This window comes from Carassius auratus, chromosome 34 (assembly GCF_003368295.1).
Source record: "Carassius auratus strain Wakin chromosome 34, ASM336829v1, whole genome shotgun sequence".
NCBI classification, from domain to species: Eukaryota; Metazoa; Chordata; class Actinopteri; order Cypriniformes; family Cyprinidae; genus Carassius; species Carassius auratus.
The window spans coordinates 12656493-12671097 of NC_039276.1; the positions used below are offsets into that span (position 1 = coordinate 12656493).

The 14605-nt window shown below is 37.2% G+C and overlaps 1 protein-coding gene across 1 annotated transcript; it reads left to right on the forward strand.

Moving 5' to 3' along the window:
• Positions 1-2191: 2191 nt before the first annotated feature.
• LOC113053237 (general transcription factor IIE subunit 1-like) lies at positions 2192-13763 on the forward strand. Its single transcript, XM_026218097.1, has 5 exons — positions 2192-2299; positions 3454-4083; positions 10325-10526; positions 11001-11239; positions 11949-13763. The coding sequence occupies exons 2-5, from the start codon at positions 3636-3638 to the stop codon at positions 12407-12409; spliced, it is 1350 nt and encodes a 449-aa protein (XP_026073882.1). The 5' UTR covers positions 2192-2299; positions 3454-3635; the 3' UTR covers positions 12410-13763.
• The last annotated feature ends 842 nt before the right edge of the window (positions 13764-14605 follow it).

The following is a 14605-nucleotide window of genomic DNA, read 5'->3' on the forward strand; positions in this document are numbered from 1 at the left end:
TTTAAAATAAATTCTCAAAGGGAATACACCCCAAATATAAAAAATAACAAAAAAGAGAGGACAACACTTCTGGGATCACTTTCAGAGCAGATTTTTTCCTGTCAATGAACGATAGAAATGGAGCCATCCAAATTTAGAATGATCCCTCTAAAATGTGATCCTGGACCACAAACCCAGTCTTAAGTCGCTGAGGTATATTTGTAGCAATAGCCCCAAAAAAAAAAAAAAAAAAGCATTGTATGGGTCAAAATTATTGATTTTTCTTTTATGCCAAAAAACTATAAGGATATTAAGTAAAGATCATGTTCCATGAAGATATTTTGTAAATGTATCAAAACTTAATTTTTGATTAGTAATTATGCATTGCTAAGGACTTCATTTGGACAACTTCAGATTCTAGGTTTTCAAATAGTTGTATTTCGGCCAAATATTGTCTTATCCTAACAAACCATACATCAATGGAACACTTATTTATTCACCTTTCAGATGATGGTTAAATCTCAATTTTGAAAAACTGAAAATTAAGACTGGTTTTGTGGTCCAGAATCGCATATAGTTAAATTAACTGTAGGCTGTTCATGGTCAACAAACAACATAACTTTCTGCATCATTACAAATGCATATTGTACAATGGCAGTGAACATCAGAATTTAGAGTCAGAAATATCTGTTTTATTATGCCTATCCAATGAGATTTTAGAGCCAACATTTTCCATTTTATGATAAACTATTAACTACTACTGGAGTCCATGAGCAGAGTAACTTAAGGCATCCAGCTGGATCTCCACACAGCTCCCAGTGTTCAGATTTATTACAGTAACTCCTGGTACTCCATCAGCCTGAAGCCAAACTCCACCGACCAACTAACTTCTCATTTATTGCATGGGCTGAGTGAGAATACCTGAAAATAGAAGCCAAGAATGTGATTTTGATAAATGAGAGGTGGCACATTTTCATAACACATTATTTTCACATACAAATAAGTGAGTGGATTTGAACCTGGGTACTGGGGGTGGATGTAAATTCTTTGTCTCCCAGCAGAAACCTGATGATGAGGGTCTCAAGTAGAAAGCATCACAGAGGTTTTGAACAATCGATGTTCAAGTTATATAGGTATATATAAACATATTCAGATTCATATCTGACCTGACTGGGTTACAGTGTCCGGTGTATTTTATGATAATAACTGGCTGTCTCTACATAATACTTATATACAGAATTCCACTGCAGTCCAGCTCTGCTCAGAGTTGCCTCCACCTCCTGCTCCTTCCTGACATCCACACCAATGAGATTATAATGACCACTTCTGATGAACACAGCATCTATAGATGGCCAAGAAACATATTGCAGATGTTCTGACATCACATTTTAGTGATGAAAGACAGGGCTGGACAAAGATTTGCTGGCAAGATTTGCATATATCTGTATGAATAATAAATTTTATATACAGTACTATACAAGGTTAAACACTGAAAGCAGTTTTTGACTTTTGAATGATTTTCTTAAAAAAAAAAATGTTATCCCTATCAAAGATAAAACATACGAATTAGTCGAAGTTGACATAACTGGGTTCTTACCTAAAAATTTACATTTATGAATAATAAAAAAGATATAATAAAAAGATTAACAATACATTGACTCCAAAGGTTAGAGTAATAATAAAAGAAAATAATATTAAAAGTGTTATTATTGTTCATAAAATGGTCTCTTCGATATCACAGAAAGTACCCTTTTTTCAATATTGTGCCTATACTTATTAAGTACACTATTACAAGGTAGCATCCATGTAATATTTTAAATGTGACTTATTTTATTTTGTTTGTTAATAAATATTTGTGTGGAAGAGACCAAGCGACACTCAATAATCATTGCACAATGCCACCCATTTAAGAGAAGATGCTGGAATAAATTTAATTTGTCCTCAACAATCAAAATCCCTTCTACTGAGATAGAATTGTTAGGCCTATAAACAGAAAAAAAAAAAAATTCCTATATAGCGTGATTTATCTGGGTTATTTACATAGACTGTATACAAAGGTTATTTCGTGAAGATTATGGTCCTAATCGATAGGTGGCGGTAATGCACCTAAAAGTATTCCATCCGTCATTAAACGCCACGAAGAAGATGAAGCCCTGCTTCTAATATGAAGATCAAAGAATATCCAGCAGGTGGCGGTAATGCACCTATTAACTGGTTTGCCAACCGTCAAAAACGTTTAAGGAGAAGAAGAACGTTAGCATGATGCTGAACGTGCTGAACTAGGAAACCTGTTCAGATCTAAACAGGAGGAGAATTAAAGGTTTGAGCCACTTTTTTTTCTATCATTCATGCTTTTGTGTTGTTTATTTTGATGAAGGTATTACTCTAACTGTATCTTTCAGTATACTTAATTTCGAGAGTAATATTAAACTCCCCAATGGGATTAATGAATCTTGATTGGGTAATCAGCTGTACTGTCACATTGTTTTGGTTCATGTTACGTTAACGTTAATCCATAAATTATGCGTTTGTAGCTGGAGTCAATGACAAATAAATGTTACTTAAATATATGAATAAATATGACTAATAAATAATACTAAGAAGTTTATCTTCTTTCTTCATTTACAGTGATTGATACTGGGTTAACACATGACTCCTAAAAAGACCCCCCTCACATTTGTTAAGCTGTCCGTTAATATGAATAACTGCTGGTGACGTTAAAATCACCTTATGATATTCTTTATGCTTTCTTATTGGTCATTTATGGTTCTTATCTTTCTTTATGGTTGGTCAGAGGATCATCATGGTCCAGTATGTTATGTTGGACCAGCAACAAACCTTCCAGACAGCCTTTCTGTAAAAAATTGAACGTTATTGTTGTGTTCATTTGAATTACTTTAAAGTAACATTATCTAGCTGGTTAACATAGATAAAACTCAATTACTGGAGCCCTGCAGAGCTTTGTATCCGCACACATACCTGGTAGTCTTCAAATAAGCCCGAAGGACTTTATTAGTTGAATCTAAACTCTGCACTGTGCTCCTGCCCTCCAGGAATTGAGTTTGACACCCCTGACATAGATCGATCATTTAATGCAGTTGTGAGAAGGACTTGATATAGTCTTGGGAATGTCATGTACAATGAGTTATTATTGAAAAATAAAAATAATAATGAATAAATCAGTAATATATTGCGCGCGCACACACAGACAAATTCAGCCTACAAAAATTTCTAGATGTCTTGAAGTTTTTATTTATTTAATTTTTTTTATTCTGTGTAAAAAAAAAAATTCTGACATATATTTAGCTACAAATAGCTATTTATTATGTTTATAGCAGGATAAGTTAAAATTTGTAAAGTGTTTTTTGCTACCATTTATTCAAAGAAAAAAAAAAATTAACTGGATGCACATATAGACAGTTATTGGATCATATGTGTAACCGATCTCTTTTTCTGTTCTTCCATGCTTCACAGACCTCTGTCCTACAGTCCCAAAGTCATCCTGATCATCCTCTTGAATACCAAGCGAGCTGATCCTTCTTACATTCCACTCCTGCTTATCCTAAAAACGTATCGTTCTTGCTTTTGAAAATACTTCCACCTCCTGCTTTTGCTCTCTTCCTCTGTTTAGTTCTACTCCTTCCCTCCCCTTCATCATGACTGAACCAGAGCTGCTCACAGAGGTCCCTGCCTCTCTGAAACGGCTGGCGAAGCAGGTTGTGCGAGGTTTCTATGGCATCGAGCATGCCCTCGCTCTAGATGTGCTGATCCGGAACCCCTGCGTACGTGAAGAGGACATGCTGGAGCTGCTCAAGTTCGACCGCAAGCAGCTACGTTCGGTTTTGAACACGCTCAAGGCTGACAAGTTTGTCAAATGCCGGATGCGTGTGGAGACTGCACCCGACGGCAAGACGACACGACACAATTACTATTTCATTAACTACCTGCTGCTGGTTAATGTGGTGAAGTACAAGCTGGACCACATGCGCAGACGCATTGAGACGGACGAACGGGACTCAACTAACAGAGCTTCCTTCCGCTGCCCCTGCTGCATGAACACGTTCACTGACCTTGAGGCCAACCAGCTGTTTGACCCCATGACTGGTGAGTATGAAATTGGGAGATGATTCTTTTAAACTGTTTGTCTGAATGTTATGAAAACATGATCAAGATGAAGTTCTCCTTCACAAATGTTATATTAAAATAAATCTAAGGGTTTCGTTATGATGGTAATTACATGCGGCATCAGCAATGAATCTGCTGTTAGAGTTTCTTCTGTACCGTATGAGTATTAGTGGGCAGAACTGTGTTATTTTGTGCATAATACAGCTACTAATGTTTAATGTTTGTTAGATTTCTTTCTTTATTTATTTTTTATAAATTAATGCTTTTATCCCACAAGGATGAATTAAATTAATCACAGATGCCAGTAAAGACATGTATCATGTTTAAAACAAATGCTGTTTAATGTTCTGTCTAAGTATACATTTTCAACCATTTTCAGCAAAGCTTTTGGTAGGTGTGTTGTAATCTCCCTAAGTGAGTGATTTATTTGGCAGAGCTGGATTCAGACACATGATGGCAGCAGATGACAAAAGTTGCAATGTTTTCAACACACTTGAATGAACCTCACTTGGAAACTGTTGCTGAATTGCGTCAGTTTGCAGACTGTAATCACAGAGAGTAGTGGAAAGGAATCTTTATTTGAAAAGGTTTAAAAATAAACAGGCTGTGATCTCGTAGAAGCGGCTGTAGGGATTAGCACACCACATTGACATCATCATCATCATCATCTTTGCTTCTGTGCCTACTGTGTTACACTTCTGACTTCAATAGCTGCTGATTTGTGTGCTTAAAGTACACAGACACACACACACACACACACACACACACAAGTGCAGTTCTTGACGTGACTTGTGTTATAATGGTTTCAGAGCTTTGCACACTACTGGACGTCCCTGTTTAAGCTTTTATTATGGACTGATCCCAGCTAAACCTAAAGTCTGCATAGTGTGTGTGTGTGTGTGTGTGTGTGTGTGTGTTTGAGCCCATTCCAGTACTCCTGAATCATGTATAATTGATCTAACCTGTGTCTGCGTTCAGAAGGAAAATATATGACAAGTCATATGAGAGTTTGAATGCTGAATAACACTAATGCATTGGGACTTGCCTTAATTCTCTTCAAACACATATTGAAGTGCATTCATAAGACCTTTTAAAAGCTATGAAAAGAGATTTGAACAGTGTTTGTAGGGAGCCGACGAAATATATAGGCCTGATGAAAGACATTAATGTAGTTTCATCAGTTAAAGGAATAATCTGGGTTATTTTCAAACCCCAGTTAAATGAACAGGAAATGATCGCAGTAATGGACTTACAATAAAAGCCTGGCAGATAAGAAAACAAAGGGCTTTAGCAGAAATGCACAGCTCATTTTTTTATTAAAGCAATTCTTCATTCATAAAATGTGTGTATTGAGTTGTAAAATGGTCAATTGTTTTTTAAAACCTCTAGTTATGCATTATCTCAGATTAGTCACTTCTTTCGAAAACTTAGCTTGCAACCGTTGTCTTCTTTATCATATAAATGTGTGTATTTGGAAAGTAACTAACTACTACATTCATTGTTGTCATATCCTCTCCCATGGCCTCATGGGATATTAAAATAATCCATTATCATTAGATGCACACTTCAGAATCTTGCCAGATGTAGTTGGTTACTTTTTACATGCTGTTTTATGAATATACGTTTAAGAGAGTGATGGACACATAAGAGGAACAGGAATAAGAGCGAGAGTGTTAGAGTTCTAAGAGCGGTGTCAGAGGTGTGTGATGAGTGTTTGAGGAAAATAAAGGCAGGTAAAGACCAGGTGGCACGTGTTCCCCCTCACCTCTGCTGAAAGCAAACTGGAAGACAGGGAGGTAAAGCTGTTGCTAGGATACACATCAGGAGGATTGGCAAGGATGGAGCAGAAGAACGGAACAGCCAACGATAAAGCACCTAACCCTGTGTAGACCCTGCCATTAAACACATACTTATTCCCCATGTTCTCTCCGGGACTATTATCCCAGAAAGGATTTTAGAAACATGAGTTTCCTTCGAGTGGGCTCAAATGTGGATGTTTTGCTATTGGCTGTTTTAACCCTGCGCTGCCTTTTGTGCTTAGGTGGCTTAGTTGTGTCTTAGAACAGGAGAGTGTATTGATCTGATTGGTCAAGCACATCCAGGTCCCCCTTCGTTGAGCAAAAGAAGGGAAAAAAAATAGATTTATGAAAATGTGTTTGATTGGTGAGGTGTTAGGGGAGATAAGGAGAACGGACCGTTCAGGCTTGCACAGTAATAAGTCACTTGCTGATCCTATCTTGGCATGCCTTCACGCTGCCTCATGTCACATCTGTTTCTAGTCTTCCTTCGTTCTGAGTCGCAAGTGTGCATATGTGACCCTGGCCTGGACCACAAAAGCAGTCGCTGAGGTATATTTGTAGAAATAGCCAAAAAAAACATTGAATGGGTCAAAATTATCATTTTTTCTTTTACGTCAAAAATCATTAGGATATTAAGTAACGATCATGTTCCATGAAGATATTTTGGAAATGTTCTACTGTAAATATCAAAACTTGTTTATTTTAAACTAATATGCATTGATGAGAACTTCATTTGGACCACTTTAAAGGCAGTTGTCTCAGTCTCCTTACAAGCCGTACATAAACAAAAAGCTTATTTATTGAGGTTGCAGATGATTTATAAATCTCAGTTTTGAAAAATTTAAGTCGCATATAGCAAAGTCTGTAACTAACCTATATATATATATATATATATATATATATATATATATATATATATATATATATATATATATATATATATATATATATATATATATTGCTAACAAACATGTTTGACATGTGAACCAGTTGTCTATGTTTTTGATTCAAGAGTGCAATATATAGGATTACTGGCTTGCTAATGTCACCAATTTTATTGTAGTTTTGATTGTACATCTGTTTTTGTACAAGAAATTGCTTCCTTCATGAAATTGATAAAGTGATATTTCTATTTCAAATAATTGCTTTTTTTAAGCTATCTATTCATCAAAAATCCTGAAAATGTATAATGAAATCCACAAGAATATTAAGCAACACAATTGCTTTCAACATTTGCTGCTCAAGAAATGTTTCTTGAACACCAAATCAGCATATTAAAATGATTTCTGAAGGATCAACAGACACTGAAGACTTGAGTAATGATGCTAAAAAATCTGCTTTGCCATCACAGAAACAAATTATGCTTTAAAATGTAATAATAATATAGAAAGCAGTTGTATTGTAATTATATTTAACAAATATTACAGTTTTTACTTTATTTATAATAAATTCCACCTCTGTGAGCATAAGTGACTTCTTTCAGAAAAAAAATCTTACTCAAGAAGTCTAAACTCTAAACTTTTGAACAGTAGTGCAATATAGACTGCACCATTCATACTAAACTTTTGTGATTGGTCAGTAATTTCCAGAGGCTTCCCATAAATTTACTAGATGTGGGTATTTACTACAGACTTTGCTAATCCAGTGCGAATTGTTCAATTTCAGATGTTCTGTCCTGGAAACCAATCCTTTTTGTATAGAGATTTAAATACTGTCTATAGCTTAACTTGTATTGAATCCAGAACAGTTATTTGAATTCATCTATATACAGTCGCTCAATGCAGAACAGTTAAACTTTTTAACTGCATTTGTATTGTAATTATTATTGCATTAGCTCTGCTCCAGTTGCAATCAGTGGTGCATTTGTCACAGTTGCTCAGACCCCCTCATGAAAAAACCTTCTCCTCTCTCAAATGCTGAAATGATGCTGGATTCATCTTTTAATGGCTGATCACAAAAGTCCTTTTGTTCTGTGGCGTAGACTACGGAACAAAGCACCATTCTGTTTTCAAAAGAGCTCTGAATCACTGTAGTGAGAGCTATGCAATTTAAACCTGGACCTATTCATATCTCATAGATAATACAAAAACTATAAACACAAAGGCCGTTCTTCTCCGACAGAAGCCTACACGCTAACAGCACCATGCCATGTTCCTTTAGATCATTGCAACAATGTGTACGCACCGACCCAATGCACATTTTGATTAAAAACACAATGACAACCAGAGTGTGTGCATGTGCCATATTGCTAATTGGTCAGGGCTTTGGAATTGATATATCTACAGAATTATTATTTGGTGTGTAAATAAATAATAATAATAAAATAAAATGGTAAAACATGTATTTGTTACCATAACGTCCTGTAGGTCAGTGCCTGCTTTTGTCTCCCTCAGTTTAGTGTAAGGTTACCTTTCTGTGCTAGTGAACTTTCTTTATTTTTTGTCACTTTAGAGTTGGTTCACATAGGTTTTTATTTTTTAATGTAAATATTTGATCACTGAGGTGCATCTTGTTACTTCTGTAACGCAAATGAGCATTTACTTTAGATCTGCATTTTTAGAGCTGTAGTTTGAGATGTGAGCAGAATGGTCAAATACATCAGTTTAGTGCATGTTTGCATTGAAAAACAATGAAAAGAGTGCAGTGTAATTTAACAGCTACTTAAAAGAATGTATCTGCTTTGAATCCCTTACTTCTACAATACATGATGTTTGCATGTGTTTGAAAATGTGTCTTTGGTTTTTCTTTGGTTTTCTTTCGTGTGTGTGTGTGAGCGAGAGAGAGAGAGAGGACAGGACAGGCAGGCAGACGGACGGACGGACTGACTGACTGACCAGGAGGGTTGCAGTAAAATTGCTCTCTGTGCTCCGGGCTTGTCGATATTTCCTCTGGAGCTGTGTCAAATGTGACGGAGAACTTTTTTTTTTTATCTTCCCTTTACCTGAATGTGTGTGTGTGTGTGTGTGTTTTTTTTTTTAAAGCCTCTCTCTCTGTATCTCTTTCTTTGTGCTTGTCAAATTGTTTTCTTTTATGCCCTCCACTCCTGTATTGGCAGAGAAGACATCTGTAGAAAAAGGGCCTAGCTGGAGGTGATTGTTTTTCAGGAGCGACTTCACATATTTTGTTGTCAACTTTCCAGCAAAGCTTTTAAAATGGAAATTGCGGTGAATCGTTTACTCGTTTGATTCCCCTCAAGGCCAGAAACTCGGAAGCTGTTTCACCATGCACTCAGCACAACTAGATGGGAGTATTTCCACATAAAAAAAAGATGGTGTGTGTTCATGATAACAAAATATGAACATGAATAGATTTATATTCTATATAAAAGACTCCTATTAAAGGAAGGCTAAAATATTAGCACCATCTGTTACTGACCATTAAATGCGAAGTACACACACCTATGCACAATATGTCAAGGCATGTATTTTTTTATTCAGCTAGTAGCTGGCGTGCATCACATACTCGTACAGAGGGCCCTGCTATGTGTGTTCTTGTCAGAAGGCTGTAAATAACTTCAGCAGCAGATGGCAAACCAGACCAGCTTTGCTTGAAATTGAACCGCCACTGAATTCTGGGTCTGAGTGTGTGTTTGTCCTTGTGTCTGTGACTGTTCTTCCTCTTTCCTGTTTCAATAACATTAAATGGTCAGCAGTGGTTTTGTCACTATCTTCTAGATCGGTGGTTCCCAGCACTGGCCCTGGAGGCACCTAACACTGCTCATTTTGCATCTCTCCTTTCTCTGACACCAATTTCAGGTCTTGGAGTCTCTACTAATGAGCTGATGACCTGAATCAGGTGCATTTGATGGAGACATGCAAAACGTGCAGTGTTGGGGTGCCTCCAGGACCAGGTTTGGGAACCATTTTATTTTAATAATAATAAAACCAAAACAAGTTTTTGATTTATAACAGCCTTAAGTGAAAATTTATTATTCTATTCAACTGGTCAAAAGTTACAGTAAAGACATTTATAATGTTACAATAAAAAATAAATAAATAATAATAATCAAGAATGTGCTTGTCTTTTGAACGTTCTGTTCATCAAAGAAACCCGAAAAAATATATCATGATTTCCACAAAAATATTAAGCAGCACAACATTTTATTGTGTTAGAAAAAGCAAAGGATGGCGTGCCAGATTGGGCACTGGCTCCAGCTCTGCAACGGACACCAAATCTGTGGGAAAAGGGAACATAAAATCCAAACATTTAGAGCCTCTGGCTAACATAGGACCAGAGATATTGAGCCCTCTGACAAAGTTTTTTAGGCTCTAACTTTCAAATCGAATGACTTCGAGGTGCCAGACAAGATGGATGGATGGGGTTGGTGGGTTGAAGTGGTTGAGAATGAGGGCTGATGAGCAGAATGTTACGGTTTCAACACTTGATATTTTGTGCTTAAGACCTTCTTTTCTCAAACGCAGGAACGTTCCGCTGTACCTTCTGTCAAACAGAAGTAGAGGAGGATGAATCGGCCGTGCCAAAGAAAGATGCCCGCACTCTGGTAGCTCGATTCAACGAGCAGATCGAGCCCATCTATGTATTGCTACGAGAGACAGAGGACATCAACTTGTCCCATGATCTCCTGGAGCCCGAACCCTCAGAAATCCCAGCCTTAAAACAGAGGTCCGCATCCCTCACCTGCTCAGTTAATGTTCAGTTCTGTTCAGTCAAAAACTAAAATTTAGGTAACACTTTAGAATGGGTAGCACTCGTTAACTATTAACTACGACATTTCTCTCAGTGAATTCTTAATTTGCTGCTTATTAATAGTCAGAAAGGTAGTTGTTAGGTTTTGGAATTGGATAAGATTAGGGATGTAGAATAAGGCATTAATATGTTCTTAATTAGCACTAATACATGGCTAATATTCTAGTAATATGCATGCTAATAAGCAACTAATAGATGTTACCTATTCTAAAGTGTTACCAACATTTATAATAAAATAGACAATTTAATTTGGAACCGATTAGCGAAACTTAACATTGTCATCTGTTTTAAATATTTTTCCCTCCCACTTTTAACAGCTAAAGGATGGCCAATTAAAGTCATGTATATGTTGTCAACAAATTAGTAATCTAACATTGCTGTTTCCCTCAGTCGGGAGCGGGCCGCCCAAGCCGCAGCAGGAGCTGGTGCAGGGGCACCTGGTCGGGAAGTATGGAAAAACAAAGGCTCATCGTATGACCTCTACTCGCAGGATGTGGTCATCAGCATGGAAGACCAGGAGCCTCAGCCTGGTCAGACTACTGAGGGAAAAGCCCCCAAAGAGAGGCCCGTGTGGCTGACGGAAAGCACAGTGCATGGGGCGTACAGTGAGACAGATGCTGTGAAGCCACGTGAGTCACATCGACTATTTTGAAAGTAGTTTTTGTGCTGATGGCTGCATATTAACGCTATGCTATTTTTTTTTTTTTTTTTGATATCATGATTTGCCTGCTGCTACTTATTCATGCACTTCATGGGTCTGAATGCACTAACTAGGTATAAGGGTGAAGGCACTGATTGGTAGAAAGACATATGTTACCCTATTGTCACTCCAATATTTAGTTTGAAACACAGAGATATTAAGCAGAATATCCAAGTTGCTATTGCTATTCATGCTTTTTTTTCTGCCTACAAAGACAAGAGTACAATAAAAGTAATATGAATAATTATTTTGCTATATTTCAGGTTTAGAGTCTTCAAAAGCCATAATATTGTTTTGCATGAGAAATAGACCAATTTACAGTCCTTATTCAATGAAAAACTTTGCTTTCACCTCTGATATATTAATTCTTTTGGGGGCATATTCAGCACTATTGAAGAAGGATAAGAAACCAAATGTACAGTTGATTTTTTAGTTTATGGATTTGAAAGTGTAGAAGTGTGGGTAAATTTAAGTACTTGAATGGACGGCAACTTAAATTATGCCCTTTGCCTATAAAGCGGTCATACGGCTTCAGAAAGGACTTGCATTTAGAAAGTGTAGCGCATTTATGGTTAAGAAATGTGCATCTAAATTCAGCGTTTTTTATTTTATTTCTTCTTCCAATTTTTACACACCAGCTGGCGAGGACGCTATAGTAACCCAGGAGGGGATGACTGGACAAGGAGCCGCACCGGATGAGAATGAGGAGGTGATGCTGGCTCTCCTCATTCATGAGAAGAGGAGTGGAGTTGGTCCAGGAGGTGCTGTCGTCTCCAGACCGACCGTTCCAGCAGCTAATGCCAGCGACTCTGACAGCGATACCAGTGAATCGGATGAGGAAATGCCACCCAAGGCTCCAGCCCACACTCTGCACAATGCTACAGCCCTGCGGCCAGGAAAACCACATGAGGAGGACGAAGATGATGATGATGACGAGTTTGAGGAGGTTGGGGATGACCCTGTGGTTATGGTAGGGGGAAGACCCTTCTCTTACAGGGAAGTGAGCCAGAGACCCGAGCTGGTGGAACAGATGAGCGCTCAGGAGAAAGAGGCGTACATTGAGATGGGCCAGAACCTCTTCGAGGACATGTACTTCTGAGTTCATCTTGTCTGCCTGCATCACATGCGGTTTGTCTTTCTCACTTTTGGCTGTCATTGTTTTTTTTTTTTTGTCTTTTGTCACAAAATAGTTTCAATCAGTCTTCTTTGCACACTCCTAAACAGTGTTGTGTGTCGTACCAGAGCTGAGAAATGTATTGTTACAGTATATCCATTAACCGTTCTCCTTTTTTCTCGCCCGTCTGCCATATTCACATATTTAACTACTCTGGTGCCAATGATATCAAAGTATCACAGTTGTAAACCGGAGTATCATACATTGGCAAACACGCATCGCTACTTTTCTGGTTTGTTTGCGGTCTTGCCACATTCAAAGACTTCCAAAAAAAATAACAGTGTTGCTGCAGTGACCTCTGGGATGGTTTTACTTGTAAGAAAACCCCTCAGACTTCAGTATTTAGCAGGACTTACAGTTTGAAAGGAAAGACAAACAAGTTTTATTTTGTTTAGTTTTTTCTCTCGGATGACTGCCTTGACATGATATTAAATGGAGTTTTGATGAGATGTTTGTTTCGAGTGAGGTTGCTTTCCTTTCACAGCAGAAATGAGCACTTTCTTCTCTGATCTCTGCCTCAATGGATTTTCTTTTTTTTTTTCAGTTTGTTAGATGTTTAACAGTAATAAAAAACTGAATGTAAAATCTTCAGCCTGAGTATTCATGAATCTGTGTGTACAGCAACCTCAATAAAATATGAATATGAATAGATGAGCTTCATAAACAAGAATCCTGCTGTTATTTCACATAATTGTGTTCACAGAATGGTCTTAGTGGCACTATAATTTTAGTTTTTTTTCTATAAAGTAAAATGGGTTGTATTTGCATTAGCTGTTGCCAATTTATTTTTATTTTTTTAACTGACCTCTTATGTGTGTTCATGTAATTGAATTGGGAACAGAGTCTCCGGGGATGTGCTTTGGGGCAGCTGCGATGTGGGAGATGAAATTTGTGGTGCCTTGATGCGCAGCTAGAGAGAAAACCGGCAGCGCTGCTGTCACGTCACATTACAGGTGAAGCACTGAGGAGTCAAGTATTGGTATCTGTGGCTCAGAGCAGAGGGTCTGTCTAAATGTAGGTGGTGTTTCTGAACCAGAAGTTAATGGGTTGTGTTATTTAATTTAATCCTTAAAATAGTTTTTGCATTTTAAAAAAGAAATACGTTTTTGTAAACAAAGGCAGGTTTTTTTTTTTTCATTTCTTTTCAAAGTCCCCCTTTTTTCCGGTGGGCAAATTGTGAAAAATACATTAAGAAATTGATTAAGCTTTGATCCATGTAACTTAAATTCTGTTAAATTCTGTGTAAAGAAAATATTTTCAATAAAATATTTCATCTGAATTCAGTTACCAAGTATTCAGTATTCAGATACTCAAACATCTCTACAAAGTCGCTGAGTTCCTGTGATGACTGTGGGCGATGGTTCCACTTGGGGTGTATGGGCAATCCATCCACAGAGGAATATTACAAGTGCTCTTCTTGTAATAAATCACACTATATTATATTATGAAGCTGTTGTTTCTGGAGTTTTCCCCCTTTAATTTTTACTGTGGGAAAATTATTACATTTTTTTTTATTTCTTTTTTAGAAAATCAAGCTTTGTCTTTCATAACATAAACATGTTTATTGTGTGCTTGCACACACAAAATGGTATTTTTAAGCTTCCAGTGTGCACATGTATAGTTGCTTCTCAGTTAATTAGAATGTTGTGGAAAATATAATTTATTTCAATAATTCAACTCAAATTGTGAAACTCGTGTATTAAATAAATTCAATGCACACAGACTGAAGTGGTATAAGTCTTTGGTACTTTAAATTGTGATGGTGCCAATAACATGCCAATCAGCTAACCAACTTAAAACACCTGCAAAGTTTTCCTGAGCCTTCAAAATGGTCTCTCAGGTTGTTTCTCTAGGCTAAACAATCATGGTGAAGACTGCTGATCTGACAATTGCCGACAAGACAATCATTGACACCCTTCACAAGGAGGGCAAGCCACAAACATTCATTGCTAAAGAAGCTGGCTGTTCACAGAATGCTGTATACAATCATGTTAACAGAAAGTTAATTGGAAGGAAAAAGTGTGGAAGAAACAGACACCACACACAGAAGTATCAAGGAATTTAACTACAGTTGTCTTATTCGTCTCATTAAGCCACTCCTGAACCACAGACAACGTCAGA

Excerpts from the sequence above, each read along its gene's own strand:
- LOC113053237 (XM_026218097.1), top strand. The coding sequence starts at position 3,636 with ATGACTGAACCAGAGCTGCTCACAGAGGTCCCTGCCTCTCTGAAACGG. Across the intron at positions 4,084-10,324 it reads GCTGTTTGACCCCATGACTG|GAACGTTCCGCTGTACCTTC; the intron begins GTGAGTATGAAA and ends TCTCAAACGCAG. Across the intron at positions 11,240-11,948 it reads GACAGATGCTGTGAAGCCAC|CTGGCGAGGACGCTATAGTA; the intron begins GTGAGTCACATC and ends TTTACACACCAG.